We start from the raw sequence: 16,537 nt of genomic DNA, 5'->3' as shown, positions 1-16,537 counted from the left end.
TTCTGAAATCTTTATATATCACAATAATTATAATAACAATAATAAGAACATGCAGCCAGTGACTTGAGTACAGTCACTGTGGATCACACTGAGCTTTATCTCTGTTGCTCTGCATCACAGGACTGATGAACCTCACAAACTTTTATCTGTTTGTGCAGAAATAACTTTCTTTATAGTGGATGCATTTATTGAATATTATTGTTGAAATGAGAGTATTAGAATCTTTCTGTTCTTGAAAAATGTTTTTAGTAACAGCACACTGATTAATCTAAATATTGTTACAAAGTCTTGTTTTTTTATTGTTTTCAGTTTTTCTCTTATTTCCTGTTTTATTTTGGTATTCACTTATAGATACTTCACTTCCTGTCCTCAAATTTAAAGCCCCTGAAAGCTTGGCATCAAATCTTAAGAAGTTCTCCATATAATAGGATACATATTCATGACAGAATAAGCAACAATCATCATTTAGCTTTAATTATGAGTTTAACACTAAAACACTTCAACAACCCTGTCCATTGTCATCAAATTGTGATTCAAATGTTGCTCCTGATTGGTGACATCACCTCTTCCAAAATGCAGCAAGAACCATCTTAGATGATTCTTTTTCGTGTGAAATGAAAAAAACTTACATTTTTGTAAAAGCGTATTCATAAGTCACTGATCACACTGTATGAATTTGATCGACAGCACACATGAATGTACTGCAACATTTTTTTAAATCTCTAAAAGGAAGCTGAAAAATGTTACAACTGCAACTTTTACTTTATTAAATTCAACTCTTCAAACAAGTGGACTGATCACAGTACAGTGGGAAACTAAAGTGAAAATGTTTATCTCTTATTCATCCATAATTGAGTGACAAGTTTGTCTTTTATTCATGGTTTTCTTCTTGCTGACCACAGTCTCCCACAAAAGAGCCATGTGAAGAAAAAGGAAATACAACAAAATAATTGTTTTGGCTTGCATTATGACACTACAAACACATAATTTTGAGATTTGTTTGGCTTGCTTGTACTACAGAGTGATAGATAGTAGCGTGCAAGATCATTTTTGCTGTTTATTGTAACTGCCAAGACACAAAAACTGTTAATTGTGGCATTGAAACAGCTACTCATGTATTAAAGTGCAAAAATGAAAAACCTTCACATGCAGAAACAATGACTGTAAGTCATCTTTGCTTTAGCTGTAATAATTAAACACAGATCCATTTATGATGAAGAAATATGACGCATGTTACGTGAACAAATCAGCCATCCATGTGTGGTGAAAAGGAATTTAGAGATCCATAAACACCTCACGTATTGATAAAAAATGTTCAAAATGTCCCACTTTAAATATATTGCAAAGAACTGAAGAAAAGATGTCCTTGTAAGAATAACAACAGAATATTTGTTGAATAAAATGTCATGTCCATGCACTCGTTTTCACTTCAACACTTGAGCGTAGAGATCCTCTGGGCTGTCAGCAGTCTGTGTGAAGCTCTTTACTGTCTTGGACACTTTGACCTGTGCATACAGTGTGTCTTGCTGCTGTCCACTGTCCTGCACCGAGGACGGTTCAGGTCTCCAGTTGGAGAAGTTAATCTCTCCGTAATGGATCTCTCCTGTTTCTGTTTCTGTTGCTCTGGCTGGCTGTTGAACAGCTGGCTCCTCCGCTGTTAGGCTCTGTGATAAATGGACCAAACAAGAAATGTTGTGAAGCACCTTCATCTATTTCCTTCACTTCACCTCATTGGTCTCTCACTCAGCTCCCACTGCTATAAGACAGTGACAATCATCCAAATAACCAGCTTTTAATGGACACAACTATAGAAACCCTTATTGCTATGGCAGTGGATTATTAATGTGGGTTTCTAACAGGATGTTTCATCTTCCTGTGTGTCTCCACATTTAGTCCCTAATGAGTAACCTGTTCAGTCCAGATCTCAAGAGTGCAGACAGTATGACTAGTTAGAAACATGCTCATAACACATAATTATCTAAAGTATTTAAGTTGTTTCCTACCTGTGTCTGTTGTGAAGTTGAACGTTTTGACTTGAACCACCTGAAAGACATATGAGAGCTGTCAGCTTCATTTTTCTGTGTAATAATAAAGTGCTTTAAGTGCAATTTAGAAACCGTCATTAAGAATTGAAACGGACAATTAATAATACAGTACAAAAAGAGGAAATAGCTAAAAGCAAGTCATTTCACAGCATTGTTTGAGACCACCACACTATTCCTGCTTGTATAAGACACTTCTGATGCTTTAAAAGTGAATAAAAGAGTTTTGAGTCTGAGTATTGAAACTAAATGTGCTTGAAGTGTTCACTCATTCTGGACATCTGGCGGCCACTTCTTGTACTAACTGGTCTAACTACTGCTGATCAGCTGTCTCCGGTGTTTACAGACATCTTCAACACCTCCCTGGAGACATGCCACGTACCAGCCTGCTTTAAGGTCTCCACCATCATCCCCGTCCCCAAAAAACCAAGGATCACAGGACTTAATGACTACAGGCCCGTCGCCCTGACGTCTGTGGTCATGAAGTCTTTTGAGTGCCTTGTCCTGTCTCACCTTAAAACCCTCACCAACCCACTCCTGGACCCCCTGCAGTTCGCCTACAGAGCCAACAGGTCTGTAGACGACGCAGTCAACTTGGCCCTTCATTTCATCCTCCAGCATCTGGACTCCCCAGGAACCTATGCCAGGATCCTGTTTGTGGACTTCAGCTCTGCCTTCAACACTATCATCCCGTCTTTGCTGCAGGACAAGCTCTCCCAGCTGCACGTGCCCGACTCCACCTGCAAGTGGATCACAGACTTCCTGTCTGACAGGAAGCAGCACGTCAAGCTGGGAAAACACGTCTCAGCCTCCTGGACCATCGGCACCGGTTCCCCCCAAGGCTGCGTTCTTTCCCCTCTGCTCTTCTCCCTGTACACAAACAGCTGCACCTCCAGTCACCAGTCCGTCAAGCTCCTGAAGTTCGCGGATGACACCACCCTCATTGGACTCATCTCTGGTGGGGATGAGTCCGCCTAAAGGTGGGAGACTGACGATCTGGTGACCTGGTGCGGTCTGAACAACTTGGAGCTCAATGCTCGAAAGACAGTGGAGATGGTTGTGGATTTCTGGAAGATTGCAGCCCCACATGTCCCTATCACCCTGTGTGACTCCCCCGTCGACGCGGTGGAGTCCTTCCGCTTACTGGGCTCCATCATATCCCAGGACCTCAAGTGGGAGCTGAACATCAGCTCATCACAAAGAAGGCTCAGCAGAGGATGTACCGTATTTTCCGCACTATAAGGCGCACTTAAAAGCCTTTAATTTTCTCAAAAAACGACAGTGCGCCTTGTAATCCGGAGCGCCTTATATATGGATCAATTGGTTAATTGGTTGATCCATACTGGTTGTACACGGCGCTCTGTCAAAATGTTTCAGTACGACTGGTAAACTACAAAGCCGCACCGCGGTAAACACCGGTACTGTGCTTACTCCTAGTCCAACACCACTTGTGTGTGTATAAAGACCCCAAAATGGCACCTTTCAAGAGACACGCTTACGACGCTATTCTATTCTATGCGCCTTATAATCCGGTGCGCCCTATATATAAAAACAGTTCTAAAATAGGCCATTCATTGAAGGTGCGCCTTATAATCCGGTGCGCTTTATAGTGCGGAAAATACGGTACTTCCTGAGGCAGCTGAAGAAATTCAACCTGCCAAAGACAATGAAGGTGCACTTCTACACAGCCATCATTGAGTCCATCCTCTGCTCCTCCATCACGGTCTGGTACGCTGCAGCCACTGCCAAGGACAAGGGCAGGCTGCAGCGCATCATTCGCTCTGCCGAGAGGCTGATTGGCTGCAATCTGCCGTCCCTCCAGGACTTGTTCGCTTCAAAGACCCTGAAGCGAGCAAGAAAGATTGTAGCCGACCCCTCTCACCCTGGACAAAAACAGTTCGTGCCCCTCCCATCTGGCAGGAGGCTGAGGTCCATCAGGACCAAGACCTCACGCCACATAAACAGCTTCTTTCCATCCGCAGTCGGGCTCATTAACAGAGCCCTGGACCCCCACTGACTCTGTCATCCCCAGGACAAATTCCCACCGGTCACTCCCCTGCATCCCTTCTATTACACTCGACACTTTTACACTACACTTACATCTCACTTGTTTATAGTCCTGTCATCTGTTCATTGTTTATAGTCCTGTTATCTGTTCGTTTGTGCACTTTATTTTATATTTCATCTTTATTTTATATTTCATTTATTTTCTATCTTACTTTATTTTATATCTCTTGCAAATTTAATATGTTTCTACTTGCACTGATTGTTGTTGATTGTTAAATGTTTGCACCTCCCGTCACGCCCAATTCCTTGTATGTTCAACATACCATGGCAATAAACAGTTCTGATTCTGATTCTGAACTGGTCTAACTGGTCTAAAGGTTTAGTTCAGACTGGTTTTACATTTGAAGACGGTGATCTCAGGTTTCTTACACTGATTTGTCAACATTAGGTTCAAAAATCTTTAATGACATCCAACATTTACATAACTTAGACTCCCAATTTGAGGTACTTACCAAATGGCAAAACCCGCACAGATGAGGACAATGATTCCTCCAACAACTGCGACCCATGGTAACAAACTTTCAGGCTGTTGTTCTCCTACAGAAACAAAACATTGTAAGTGACCAAGTCAAGTTAAGAAGAATGCTCAGCTTGACTTCATACTGTATTTTGCAAACTTATATATGTAAAACAATGCTGCGTCACTAATGTTTACAGACGTGATGTTAGCCAACAATAACTGCTCACAATTCACAGGATGTGATACAGTTCTGTGTTTACCTTTAATAGTCAGATAGATCTCTGATGATGTTTGATTACCAAGCTCATTGGTGGCCACACAGTAATAAACTCTTCCATCAGTGACATTAAAGCTGAAAAGGTCTCCTTCAGATACATTGACGGGTCCATCTTTGCTGATCTTGAACCAGGTGACGCTGACGGGAGGATTGGCTCTGCTGGAGCAGGTCAGGTTCACCCAGCTACCTGCTGACACCAAACCTAGTGGACTGATGGACGCCGAGGTGTCCTTGGGAGCGTCTGAGGAGAATGTGACGGAGATGTGAGGAAAGAGAGCAGCATCAGAGCCTGAACGAGATCCTTAAGAGAGAAGAATCATCATGTGCTGACAGGATCCAATAACAAACACTTACATGAAACATTGAGAGTCATTGTCTCATCTGATGTCTTGACATCTTTTCCTTCATTCACAGGATATCTGGCAGAACAGTTGATGATGAATCCATCATGTTTGTCTGACAGAGTGATGATCTTCTGGATTTTAGTTGTGAAGGTTCGATCTGTGTTTTCCTCTGTCATGATGTGAGGGTCTTGTTGGAGGTTCCAGGTGAGTTTAGGAGGAGAGTGTGGACAGGGAGTGAAAGCTGAGCAGCTTATAGAGACAGACTCCTTCTCCTTCAGATCACCTGAGATCTCAATCCTGGGGCTTGGAGGAGAATCTGTGGTTTCAAATCAAATACAGATTGTACACTGAAGAACACAGCAACAAGACCAGGAGTCTACTGCCATGCTAGCAGTACTCTTCTACATTTGAGAGCAAAATATTGTACTTTTACTCCACTAACAGCTTTTGGATTATGATTCCTTGTTAAAAAAAGAAGAACGTGTTTGTTCGGGGCTTCTTGTCATTTTTCTGATGTTTCTGAGTTGTTAACAGAAATCACTTTTTTTCTCCTTTCCTCTCCCATTAATCACCTCACGACCCCTCAGATTTATCTTGTGACCCTCTGTAGGGGTAACATGAAATGTAAACTTACACTAATTAATGTAGATTTTCTAAAAAAAACTGAACTCATGAGACTTCCACTTTTTCAAGCGTTAAATGCAAAGGTCTGCATGAACAGGCAGCTTCATCATGGGACTATTAATAGTAGAGCACAAAAAACAATTCCATTAATATCCATGAAGTGTAAACATTTCATTCTCTGGTTGGTCTCTGTAGCAGATATTTACATTCACATTGAAGGTTAGCTTCAACTGATATCACTTTTTATTCTAAACAATAACATCATAGACTGACTGATAAAAACCAAAACTCTCTTACCTCGAACTGTTATTTGAAGAGGATCACAAGAAGCTGTTGCCAGAAATGGTCGGTTCTCAATCCTGAAGTAGTACGTGTCTGTGTATGATGTGATTAAACTGGAAAATAAAGTGGTGCAGTTTTTCTGACTCAGGTCTCCAGTTAGATTCATTGGATAGATGTTATCCTCCCTGTTACTGTTGAAAATCACATTATTTGGCTTTTGGCCAAAGTTAGGGTCATTTTTAATCCACACTCCGAAGGTTGTTCTTGTGCTGTTGAATCCCTCCTCTGGTTTACTACTGAAGTTACATGGGATTTGCAAACAAGATCCAGTCAGTGCTTCCATCTCTTGAGGTGCAGTAATGAATAGATTTAGATTCGGAATACAATCAGCCAAAGCACCTGTGAAACAGACTAATGATTAACAGTGGTGAGTAACGTGCAAAAAAACAAAAAACATGAAGAGAAATATACTTCAGCAGTAATATTTTGCATTTTGGTCTTTTTTTCCCTGAACAGTTTTTGTATTGATTCATGTTTTTGGTTTTACAACAACTATCCCCCACGAGGCCGACCCCAGTGGTGACCAAACCCGTCTATATCTCCAAATAACTAAGTCAGTCTCGTCTCAGTGACAAAAGAGCTGACGCAGAGAATACAGATTGTAACATTCACATGAATTTAGGGTAAAATGATATGTGTCAAATAGTAAATGATTCAAGAGGAATACAAGTGACTGAACCAAAAGCTCACCTGAGAGAAAGAAGACACTCAGTAACATGTTGGCTGTCACCGTTCTCACAGACCGGACTGCCATGACACTCATCACCTGGATTCACAAACACAACAGTGGATTTTACAAAGCGTTCAACATGCTCTGTACAACCACAAGTTACTGTGTTAAGAGACCACCGCTCACAAGGCTGCAAATGTGTACGACTCAGAGTGTTAGATGAGAATAAAACCATGAGTGTTGTCTTACCAAAGAAGCCCACATCAACAAGAGAGCGACAAATAGATCCTTTGGTTGGTGGTTTTAAAGAGAAAATAATGATATTCATGAATTTCAACAGTCCAATGAATCAACTTCCCTTTTTTAGCTGTCGTAATTTAACATCAAGTCAACTTCCTTTGAATTAAGAGCACAGAGCGAGTTCAGTTTTATTTTTTTATCAGAGTTCTTCCCTTAACTGCTCATATCCTGTAAGTCTATTTCTTGTGAAATCTTTATATATTACAAATATCCCAATAATTATAATAACAATAATAACAACATGTAACAGCCAGTGACTTGAGTACAGTCACTGTGGATCACACTGAGCTTTATCTCTGTTGCTCTGCATCACAGGACTGATGAACCTCACAAACTATTATTTGTGTTATTACAATTTCATCATTGAATAAATGACTTACCCCAATAGCTAAACATTCTGCTTCCTCTTCTCTCAAATATCTATTAAAATCTTCAAAAATTACATTTGATAAACACCAGCAGACAAAAGGTCAGGATTATTCTGTTTCATATTTAAAAAGAAAAACATGAAAATGTCCCATCAAGGAGCCAGTTTCACACAGATTATTGCAGAAACTGTATCTGTTGTTGTTTTCCTTCATAAAGGAACATAGAGGGGAAAATACTGGAATCCATGAGAAGCAGAGGAAAAGGACTCGCCAAGCAGTCAGAACAATATAAGGCACTCAATGGCATGAATAATACGGAAAAGGCTCAGATGAGCAGCTACTCTTTACAACTCATTGATATTTTATCCACCCGTGAGTCCTGACACACAGTTTTGTTCTCTGTGCCTTTAAATATGAAAACAGAAGTTCAACAAGTAAAACGCTACAAGTAATCAGACAATTTGTTGATGAATAACTAGAATTAAATATATCATAACTAGAAGAAATAGAAATATTAAAGATATAGAAAGACTGTTTTCTACCATTTACCATTTGATCCTAAAATGATTGATTGTAGCAGATATCAACTTACATTGGAGTGAGTGTTTTTTCCTCAGTGCAGCCGTGCTGTCTGACCAGGTCAATGCAGAAGTCACAGGTCTATGAACCAAGATGGACTGTGAAAGGAAGGAGGAGTTAATGGAAGGTGGGTCAAAACATCACTGCAGGTGTTCCTGCAAATGGAAAATAAAGCTATAATTCTTAAGAGCTTGCATGCGTAGAGAAACACTCTCTCTCTCCTTGATTATTACATGCAGAAATAACTTTCTTTATGGTGGATTTAATAACAGTACACTGATTAATCTAAATATTGTTACAAAGTCTTGTTTTTTTTTATTGTTTTCAGTTTTTCTCTTATTTCCTGTTTTATTTTGGTATTCAGTTATAGATACTTCACTTCCTGTCCTCGTGTGTTTCACACCACTGTGATTACCTAACCGGCCCTGATCAGTTTCACCTGTGTCTAATAAACCTTCCTCGCTTGTGTTTTCAGTGTGTGTGCTCTCTTTTGTCTGTTCATGTCTTTACTGGTTGAGGGATCATTTCTGGGTAGTTTTCTAGTATTTTGGACCTTGGTTCTGGATTCTGATTTTGACTCTATGGTGTTTTTGTACCATTGTCTTACTTCATTGGACAGTCTCCTGTGACATTTTGGTGTGGCTTGTCTGGTTTTTAACTCTGCTCCCCTGACTGTGAGCTCTTCAGAGCCCTGTGGCTCAGAGTCTCCTGGTAGGTGCGTTGTTGGCTTTGTAGTAGAAGTCACTTTGTATTTAAATTTAACTGGTGTAATAAGATGCAGCCCGGCTATTGTTCCCCGTCACAACATTTTTGCTGTATTTATGTTTTTGTCTATTTGCAGTTGGTGGTCATTACATTTTATGTCTTACTTGATATTAGTGTATTTACAGTAAAATGTCATATTTAGTACATATCTGGGTTGCACCTCAATGACCAAATTTAAAGCCCCTGAAAGCTTGGCATCAAATCTTAAGAATTTCTCCATATAATAGGATACATATTTATGACAGAATAAGCAACAATCATCATTTAGCTTTAATTATGAGTTTAACACTAAAACACTTCCACAACCGTGTCAATTGTCATCAAATTGTGATTCAAATGTTGCTCCTGATTGGTGACATCACCTCTTCCAAAATACAGCAAGAACCAACTTAGATGATTCTTTTTCCTGTGAAATGAAAAAAAACTTACATTTCTGTAAAAGGGTATTCATAAGTCATTGATCACACTGTATGAATTTCATCGACAGCACACATGAATGTACTGCAACATTTTTGTAAATCTCTAACAGGAAGCTGAGAAAAGCAGGCTAGGTCTTCAAATTTTCAAGCAAAGTGCTGCAATTGAGGAACTTCCACTCGGTGCAGAAATTAAGCTAATGGACTAACGTTCAACACTAAAATAAGTTTGATCTGGTTTTAGTGTTGCTCCTGAGATAACACACAGGTAACGTTAGTTAGCGTTACCTTAATTGTTCATCGTCTTGAACACACGTCGGCGTTTTCGCTCCCTTTTGATAATCGTCCTATTTGCGGTCCTATCGGTTCAATAAGAGCACAAGTAAACACAAGTTAGGTTACTAACGTTACATCTTAACACTGTAATTGGTGATTAACTTTATATATCTATTTTAGTGCTTTAGTGATCTCCAACTGTTGAGGCTTAGGAATAGTGATCATGTAGAAATGCTGTAGTGCAGAAATGCACACGAGAAGGATATAGCTGTTCAAGTTACAGTATACATGTCAGACCACATATATGAGTGATGCAAGAGGCACTAAGTAACAGGAGTTACATATCTAGATTATCTACTTCTGCTGATTGTCTTGAAATAAACCCAAGTTCACACTGCATGTCTTACTTCAAAACAGGTGATGACCCGGAGGGGGGAATTGCTGCTTATGGCAACTTCCGGATCAAGGGAGGAATGCAACCAATCTATCAGAAATATTTGAAAATAGAATTTTTGTTTTCTTTTTTGTCATACAGGTGCAGCACACTGAAAACATACAAAGATATGGTGGTGTAATTTTCCTGTAACAATGTACAATTTCAAGACTTTAGATAATGGTGAAATACTTTTTAGGGGAGAAGTGTTGAAAAACCGCATGGTTTGGTTCGCGTCATTACGAAACTAATTGCTTGTCTCCGTTCCAGCTCTTGCATTGTCTTGAAAGTCACATCCACTTTCTGAAGGGTTGACTATCAATATAATTCTTTAATCATCACTGCATTGCCATTAGGAGTTAAGTTATAACAAAGAAAACTGGAAATACTTTCCAGTTCCAAATTAATTTTGGTTCGTAAATTAATTGAATATGTCCCAAAGAAAACACTCAAACAAAAACATCATGTTCTGTCAGGCCTATCAATTCTCAGATGACTTTGATTGAGTTTCTATCAAAATATTCAGAAAACATTTGTTACTTAAGAGCAGCTGCATTATGTGAGTGTGACTTCTTCACATTAACAATACAAGTGACTGCAGCACTCCAAGTCATCTGATCCAATTCATAAATTTTAATTAATTTATATAAGGTATAGATTTGGCATGGGACGATATGAAAATTTCATATGGTGATTATCATGGCCAAAATAACAGCGACTCACAATATTATCCAGATAATCATCTAAATATGTTTAAAAACTCTTAAAATGGCCCTTAGACACAACAGAATAACTTAAACTTTAATTTGGTTAGAAAGCAAAATTTTTTATTTCCAGATACAACACACATCTGTTTTAGTGAGCGTCTTTTTTTTAGTAAAAAACAATCATTTATTGAGGGCGTTGTACATGGCTCACCCTCCACCACTTCCCCTTATTAGTCTGGTTGATAAGCCACACAGCTAAAACAAAGGTTCCTCATCACATTCAGAGTGTCAACACCAACTAAACGTGTGGGAAACTTCACAAACAAGTATCTGCCTCAATGAATAGCATGTACATTGAATTTTAGTTGTCCTGCAGTTAATGTGATGTCCTCCTGAGGATCATTAATAATGCACTATTAACTGGACTCCTAATCACGTGGATTTATATATATATATAACAATAAGTCTTGATTTGTCATTTCAGTACATAGACTGTTTGCACTGTATGAATACCCCACATATTAAACCATATTCTCTGTAGGGGAACGTTATAAATGTGACTTATTTTCAGTTGTCTGTGTTGAGACTTAAAAATATTTGAACCATATGAAGCTCATGGAAACATAGGAGTCAAGGCTTACATAAAGACACGCTCTTATTTCCCTTTTATACATTATTTAATTCTTCTTTATGGTCCATCCTATTTAAATTATGCTGTTGCTTATACACATAGTGGTGTTTGTCTTCAGTCTGCGTGCGGCTGTGGACCAGTTCAGTTGATTCTGTGTGTGTGTGTGTGTGTTTGGTACAGGAGTACTGGCTACGGCCTGGAAGAACAGACACAAAAAATTGCCGTGCCAGGCAGAATAATAACAATAATCATAATAAAAAATGCTAATAACACATTGCGTTAAAAAAAAAAAAACTTCATAATTTTTATTCAATAACAGAACACACACTTTAATAAAACACACAAACTGTTTTTTTTGGTCTTGTATAAACACAGTTGATCAGCTGAACTAATCACCACACACAACCTCTCATTGTGTTGCAGCTTCCTCACCTGGAGCTCTATGTTCATTTCTATATTCAATAGGTGTTCCTCATGTCTAATAGTTACTTCCCCAAAACAAACAAGGTAGCATCTATTTCCCCTTCTTAAATTTGCCTGGCGTGGCTCCTGTCTTCTGCTTCTTTTTTGCTGATCCTTTGAGCTCAGGTTCCTAAAAGTAAGGCCAAAGAAATGGAACGGATGAGTCCAACATTCAGAAGATGTACAACATCAACTTGGTGTAAGAAAAGGAACATTTGACAACATTCGCAGGCATCAAAATGAAGCAGCGAGCTGAACAGCTCTGATTATAGATCAAGTCTTATCATCTCATCATTTTGGAAACGCACAGCTGCACTGTAGTCGTTCTAAATGTACCTTGCGTTTGGAGGACAGCGATCCAGTGATAGAGAAGAAAGAGTCCAGTCGTCCCTGTGTGCTGCCCTGTCGGCTCTTCAAAATCTTCTTACAGCCGTTGCGCATCCTGTCCTCACTGCGTACACATACGCAAATAAATCAATTCATGCAAACAAAATGACATGTCATCTTATGTACAATGTTATTTCCAGCTGAACTTCCCATCATGTCTTTTCTCAGCAATAAAAACAAGCATCTAAAAGCAGCATTCAGAAGAAGTCAGTAACAAAACAACCATCAGGGTTCACTGTAAAGAGTCCGTCATGAATACACTTTATTATGGACTATAAACCTCATACTATATGTAGAGAGGCTGTGTGCTCAAGTGATGCTAGAACCATAAACGCAGCCTCTACGTGGCCAGCAGTGCAGCCTAGTGGTCGGATGTTGTCTAACCAGTTTGTCTGGTCATATTTCAACAACCGAGGATCATCGATGCAGGAAAACTCAAAAAGCAAGCAGGGAAGATGAACCCAGCATTGGGGGACAGTTCTGAGATGAGTCTGCTGGTGGTTTCACCTGAACTGTTTCTCGTTGCACATGAACTGGATCAGAGCGTCCTCATCCGGCTCGCTCCACTTCAACTCCACTGTGGAGCAATCCACCACTTCTGAATTCAGAAACAAACCCCTGGCCTCTTTGTAGAGCCAGTCCTCTGGAGCAGGGTGCTTCTGCATGAAGGCACACACGACACAAAGAATCAGAGCCAAACTCCCCCCCCCATTGTTTAGCTGCCCCAACGTCTGGATCGCAGCACACATCAACTTACTTTGGAGTCAATGTTTTCTAGGATCTCCTCAATGCTGCCATGTTGTTTGATCAGGTCGATGGCTCTCTTGGGGCCAATTCCCTTGATGGTGCCACAGTAGTCGCAGCCCAGCAGAATACACAGGTCTATGAACTGGGATGGACCGCGGAAAGATTGGAGTAGTTAATGCAAGGAAGACAGAAATGTCCCTGCTGTACATTTCCCACAGCTCTTACAGTTCTAATTACCAGCAGAGTGTTTCTGTGAACAATTTGCAGTTTCATGACAGTGTGCACAATCGGCATGATAAAAGCAGACAATGTGGCGCTTGAATTTCACCCAAGATTAAAAGTGACGCTGTCATTACATCATCTGCAGCATCTTTCTCAAAGTCAGAAAAAAACTTTACCTGTTCATTGGTCAGGCCGATGTCCTGCAGGATGCGACTGAAGTGGAACTCTTGGATGGGAAGTTTCCTAAAACAAATAAATATCTTGACGGTGAGATTACTAATGACTCACGGTGAAACAAACAATAACGCCATCTTCAAAAGCTGTTCCATATGAGTAAATTTTGTCCTTTAATAAGACAGGAGAAAATGTAGAGAGAAGTACTACTACTAGTTTTATGGCTGTAGTACTTGTAAGACAATTATGGATTGTTAAATTGCAGATTGAATTTTATCGTCATCCAGTATAGAAATAGGATTAATTCACAGGTTACATCAATAGACATCAAACCATAATATCCAGCCATCTCTATTCTCAGAACGTCTCTGCTACAGAGCCCAGCAGTGCAAAGGGACGATGGAGTAACTGCATTACTTTGCTTCGCTGGCGGTGAGGTGTCTGAGCAGGACATTTGTCCCAAAGGTCAGTCCATCCATGTCCTCTGTTGCTGTGGCGAACACCTTCCCGGCTTTAACCAGAGCGGCACAGCTGGCCTCCGCCTCACATGGAGCCTTCAATACAAAACACATCAAATTACATTTTCAAAGAATTATTCACCCAGACCTCTCCTGTTGCTAATTATTTCTCTAACACGGGGGAAGGCAGTTGAAATTTTAAAAGTACACTTTGCGTATTTAAAGCCTATTCTGACAATAAACACGCAACTGTACAAATGATGATGAAAACGTAAGAAAGAGTGCAGAAAAAAGCATCCCCGTGGGGGAAAAAGTCCTCGAAACTAGTTAGCAAAATCAACTTCAATAAAAATGTGGAAATATCCTTAAAGTAAGCAAGAGTAGCGAAGTGCGAGATGATCTAACCTCAACGTAGGGAACTCCCATCAGGGTCAGCAGCTTCTTGCACTCATCGTTGTGCTGTCTGGTGACTTTTACCAGACGCTTGGAGAATTTGTCAATATTCTCTTGTTCCCCTGGGTTGAGACAAACCAGTTTTGCAGACATTTTAACAAAAGTAAAACGTTTTTTTTCACAATCTCTACGATGTAATTACAGCTCATCATATAATACATATCTAGACTGATCTTATTGGTTTACAGGGTCAGGCCCGACATGAAAACATGTCGGGTAAAGCCAGACCGGCACCAACAAGGAGTATTCTGAACTCAAGTGTTAAAAAGCATCAACGGTACCCAGTTCCTGAGCTTGAGCAAGCATCTTCTCGGCTTCTGCCCTCCTCTCCCCTCTCTTCTCCAGCTGGGGGGGAGACAAGCAGAGCAAAGACGGAGTGAGAGGAAGACAAAACAAGAGACAGATGATGTAGCTTACAAAAGGTCATTATGTCAATAACAAATGACAGAGAGTAACACTCAATGCCACTTTAAGAAACTCAAAAATCATCATGTAACAGTTCTGACTACATTGTTTGATATACAGGGGAACAAGATTACAGCGAGGTCAGAGCCCACACTCACCTCTGCTGACTTGAGCTGTGGGGGCTTGCCGTCAAAGACGTACACGGGTTTGATGCCATATTCCAGCATGCGGATCGTCCGGTAGAACATTCCCATCAGGTGGCTGAGGGAAAAGAGCAAACAGGTAAGAAAAATATTCCAGCCTTCTGCCCGAGACTTGAGCTGCCTGATCTTGGAGCAATCCAAGAGCTCCCGTATCTCTTATGTGTCTCCTACTATGACTTCACAGGGTAAAGTGCCTGTGTTGTGGGGGGGGGGGGGGGGTCTCACCTCGTCGTCTCGCCATCCTCATTCTGCAGGACGTTACCGTCCTGTCGCACTGCAATCAGGAACTGGTAGATACACATGGAGGCATCTATAGCAATTTTACGGCCTGCAAAAGTTCAGAAAAGCAGATAGCTAATTATCTGACATGTTTGAAACAGCAGAGGTTATCAGAACAATGGCATTAAGTAGAATAACTTAACGCCATCTAAACTGGTTTTCATGCAAGCCTTCATTCGCTATATTATAAAGTAAAGAAAGTATATAAGATCCGTTGGTTCACCCATAAGTTCAGCATGGCCTGCATTAAGTAAAAGATGCACAGTGTGGTCTGAATAAAACTCACTGCACACAATTATTCAGATGACACAACTGGAGCTTTACATGTTACCTTTTTCATAAAGAATCAGATGGCAGACTGAAAGAGATATCTGTACAACTATCTGTACACCACTATGAAAAGAAATGGCTGGGTAATTATTGATTAATTTAGTTCCGGGCTCAATTCATCTTTATTGAATTACCCAAACCTCCAATGTGACATGGCTGACATGTCATTTCTATAAGTGATTATAATCTATTTCCATCCCTCATCTTTGTTGTATTTCAATATCATAGAATACAGAATTGATCCAATGTGCCCAAATTAGATAATTAACCTTTCATCTGATCTCAATAATATTTCATATGCAGGCCTCATCATCATCAGTTTGCAGAGGAAGGGCCCTGTGACAGTTACCAAAGTAGTTCTTGATGTCTTGCTCTTTGATGGCACCAGGGGCCTGGTCCGCAATCAGCTTAGCAAGTCCATGAATTCCCATTGTGTTGGTCTGAAAATCACCAAAGTCTGAAAAACAATGAAATAACTATTATGTGTTATATGATCAGGATAAGCACACTTTGTCGGGGTTCAAATAACTGGTACATGAGACTTGAAGTCCCCCAACGAGAGACAGCATCACACGAGTCGGTTTTAAAAGTGTAACTTTGTTTACATGTGTGCTGCTTCGTCGGACGCATGCCGAATTAAACGCTAGCTACTGGTAACAGCTAAACATAATGTCAGATTGTTATTAGAGTGTGGATTTACAGTGATAGACGTCCAAATTAAATGGTAATTTCTTTAAAGGAAATTGGGTTGTTGTACAGAACGTGTCCTGGCAAGTAGCTTTGCTGCACAGAGCTTCAGTTGGGGGGCTAACACTAAACACTAACGTCTGATTTATTCATAATGTACATGCTATTAGCGGACAGTTATAGTACCGTCGCTATCATTTACATGCTGAATTAGGGTTTATACCGCTAAACTGTGTTCAACTCACCAGTAAGCGTTTAACACTCGGGTTTGCACACTTGTCCCAGCGTCTCGGGCGCGAGGAATTGCGTCTCTTTCGCGGGAAATCAATTAGCAGACATCACCTATCAATCTATCGATTATGGCATAGTTAAAGACGCCGCACAACTGCGCATCGATTGTGCCGGTTTGATTAACCGGGTCTGGGTTCT

The 16,537-nt window shown here is 40.2% G+C and overlaps 2 protein-coding genes and 1 long non-coding RNA gene across 3 annotated transcripts; all 3 read right to left on the bottom strand.

The window, feature by feature from the left end:
- Positions 1 to 453: 453 nt before the first annotated feature.
- On the bottom strand, positions 454 to 5,877 carry LOC142937712 (B-cell receptor CD22-like). Its single transcript, XM_076080769.1, has 5 exons — positions 5,201 to 5,877; positions 4,830 to 5,087; positions 4,562 to 4,646; positions 2,004 to 2,043; positions 454 to 1,664 (listed from the first exon to the last, which is right to left on the bottom strand). The coding sequence occupies exons 1-5, from the start codon at positions 5,364 to 5,366 to the stop codon at positions 1,425 to 1,427; spliced, it is 789 nt and encodes a 262-aa protein (XP_075936884.1). The 5' UTR covers positions 5,367 to 5,877; the 3' UTR covers positions 454 to 1,424.
- A 251-nt stretch (positions 5,878 to 6,128) lies between these two features.
- Positions 6,129 to 7,120, bottom strand: LOC142937713 (uncharacterized). The gene is made up of 3 exons (XR_012949432.1): positions 7,076 to 7,120; positions 6,847 to 6,922; positions 6,129 to 6,495 (listed from the first exon to the last, which is right to left on the bottom strand). It is a non-coding gene; the product is annotated as an uncharacterized LOC142937713 (long non-coding RNA).
- A 4,460-nt stretch (positions 7,121 to 11,580) lies between these two features.
- Positions 11,581 to 16,515, bottom strand: fen1 (flap structure-specific endonuclease 1). Its single transcript, XM_076080460.1, has 12 exons — positions 16,354 to 16,515; positions 15,771 to 15,878; positions 15,038 to 15,140; positions 14,768 to 14,870; positions 14,486 to 14,549; positions 14,157 to 14,266; positions 13,711 to 13,847; positions 13,296 to 13,362; positions 12,908 to 13,039; positions 12,658 to 12,809; positions 12,100 to 12,214; positions 11,581 to 11,893 (listed from the first exon to the last, which is right to left on the bottom strand). The coding sequence occupies exons 2-12, from the start codon at positions 15,850 to 15,852 to the stop codon at positions 11,816 to 11,818; spliced, it is 1,143 nt and encodes a 380-aa protein (XP_075936575.1). The 5' UTR covers positions 15,853 to 15,878; positions 16,354 to 16,515; the 3' UTR covers positions 11,581 to 11,815.
- Positions 16,516 to 16,537: the final 22 nt, after the last annotated feature.

Source organism: Anarhichas minor, unplaced genomic scaffold (assembly GCF_050575085.1).
Source record: "Anarhichas minor isolate MPS153535 unplaced genomic scaffold, ASM5057508v1 ptg000074l, whole genome shotgun sequence".
Classification (NCBI taxonomy): domain Eukaryota; kingdom Metazoa; phylum Chordata; class Actinopteri; order Perciformes; family Anarhichadidae; genus Anarhichas; species Anarhichas minor.
The sequence above is the reverse complement of the archived record's forward strand: the minus strand, read 5'-3'. Positions and strand labels throughout refer to the sequence as shown.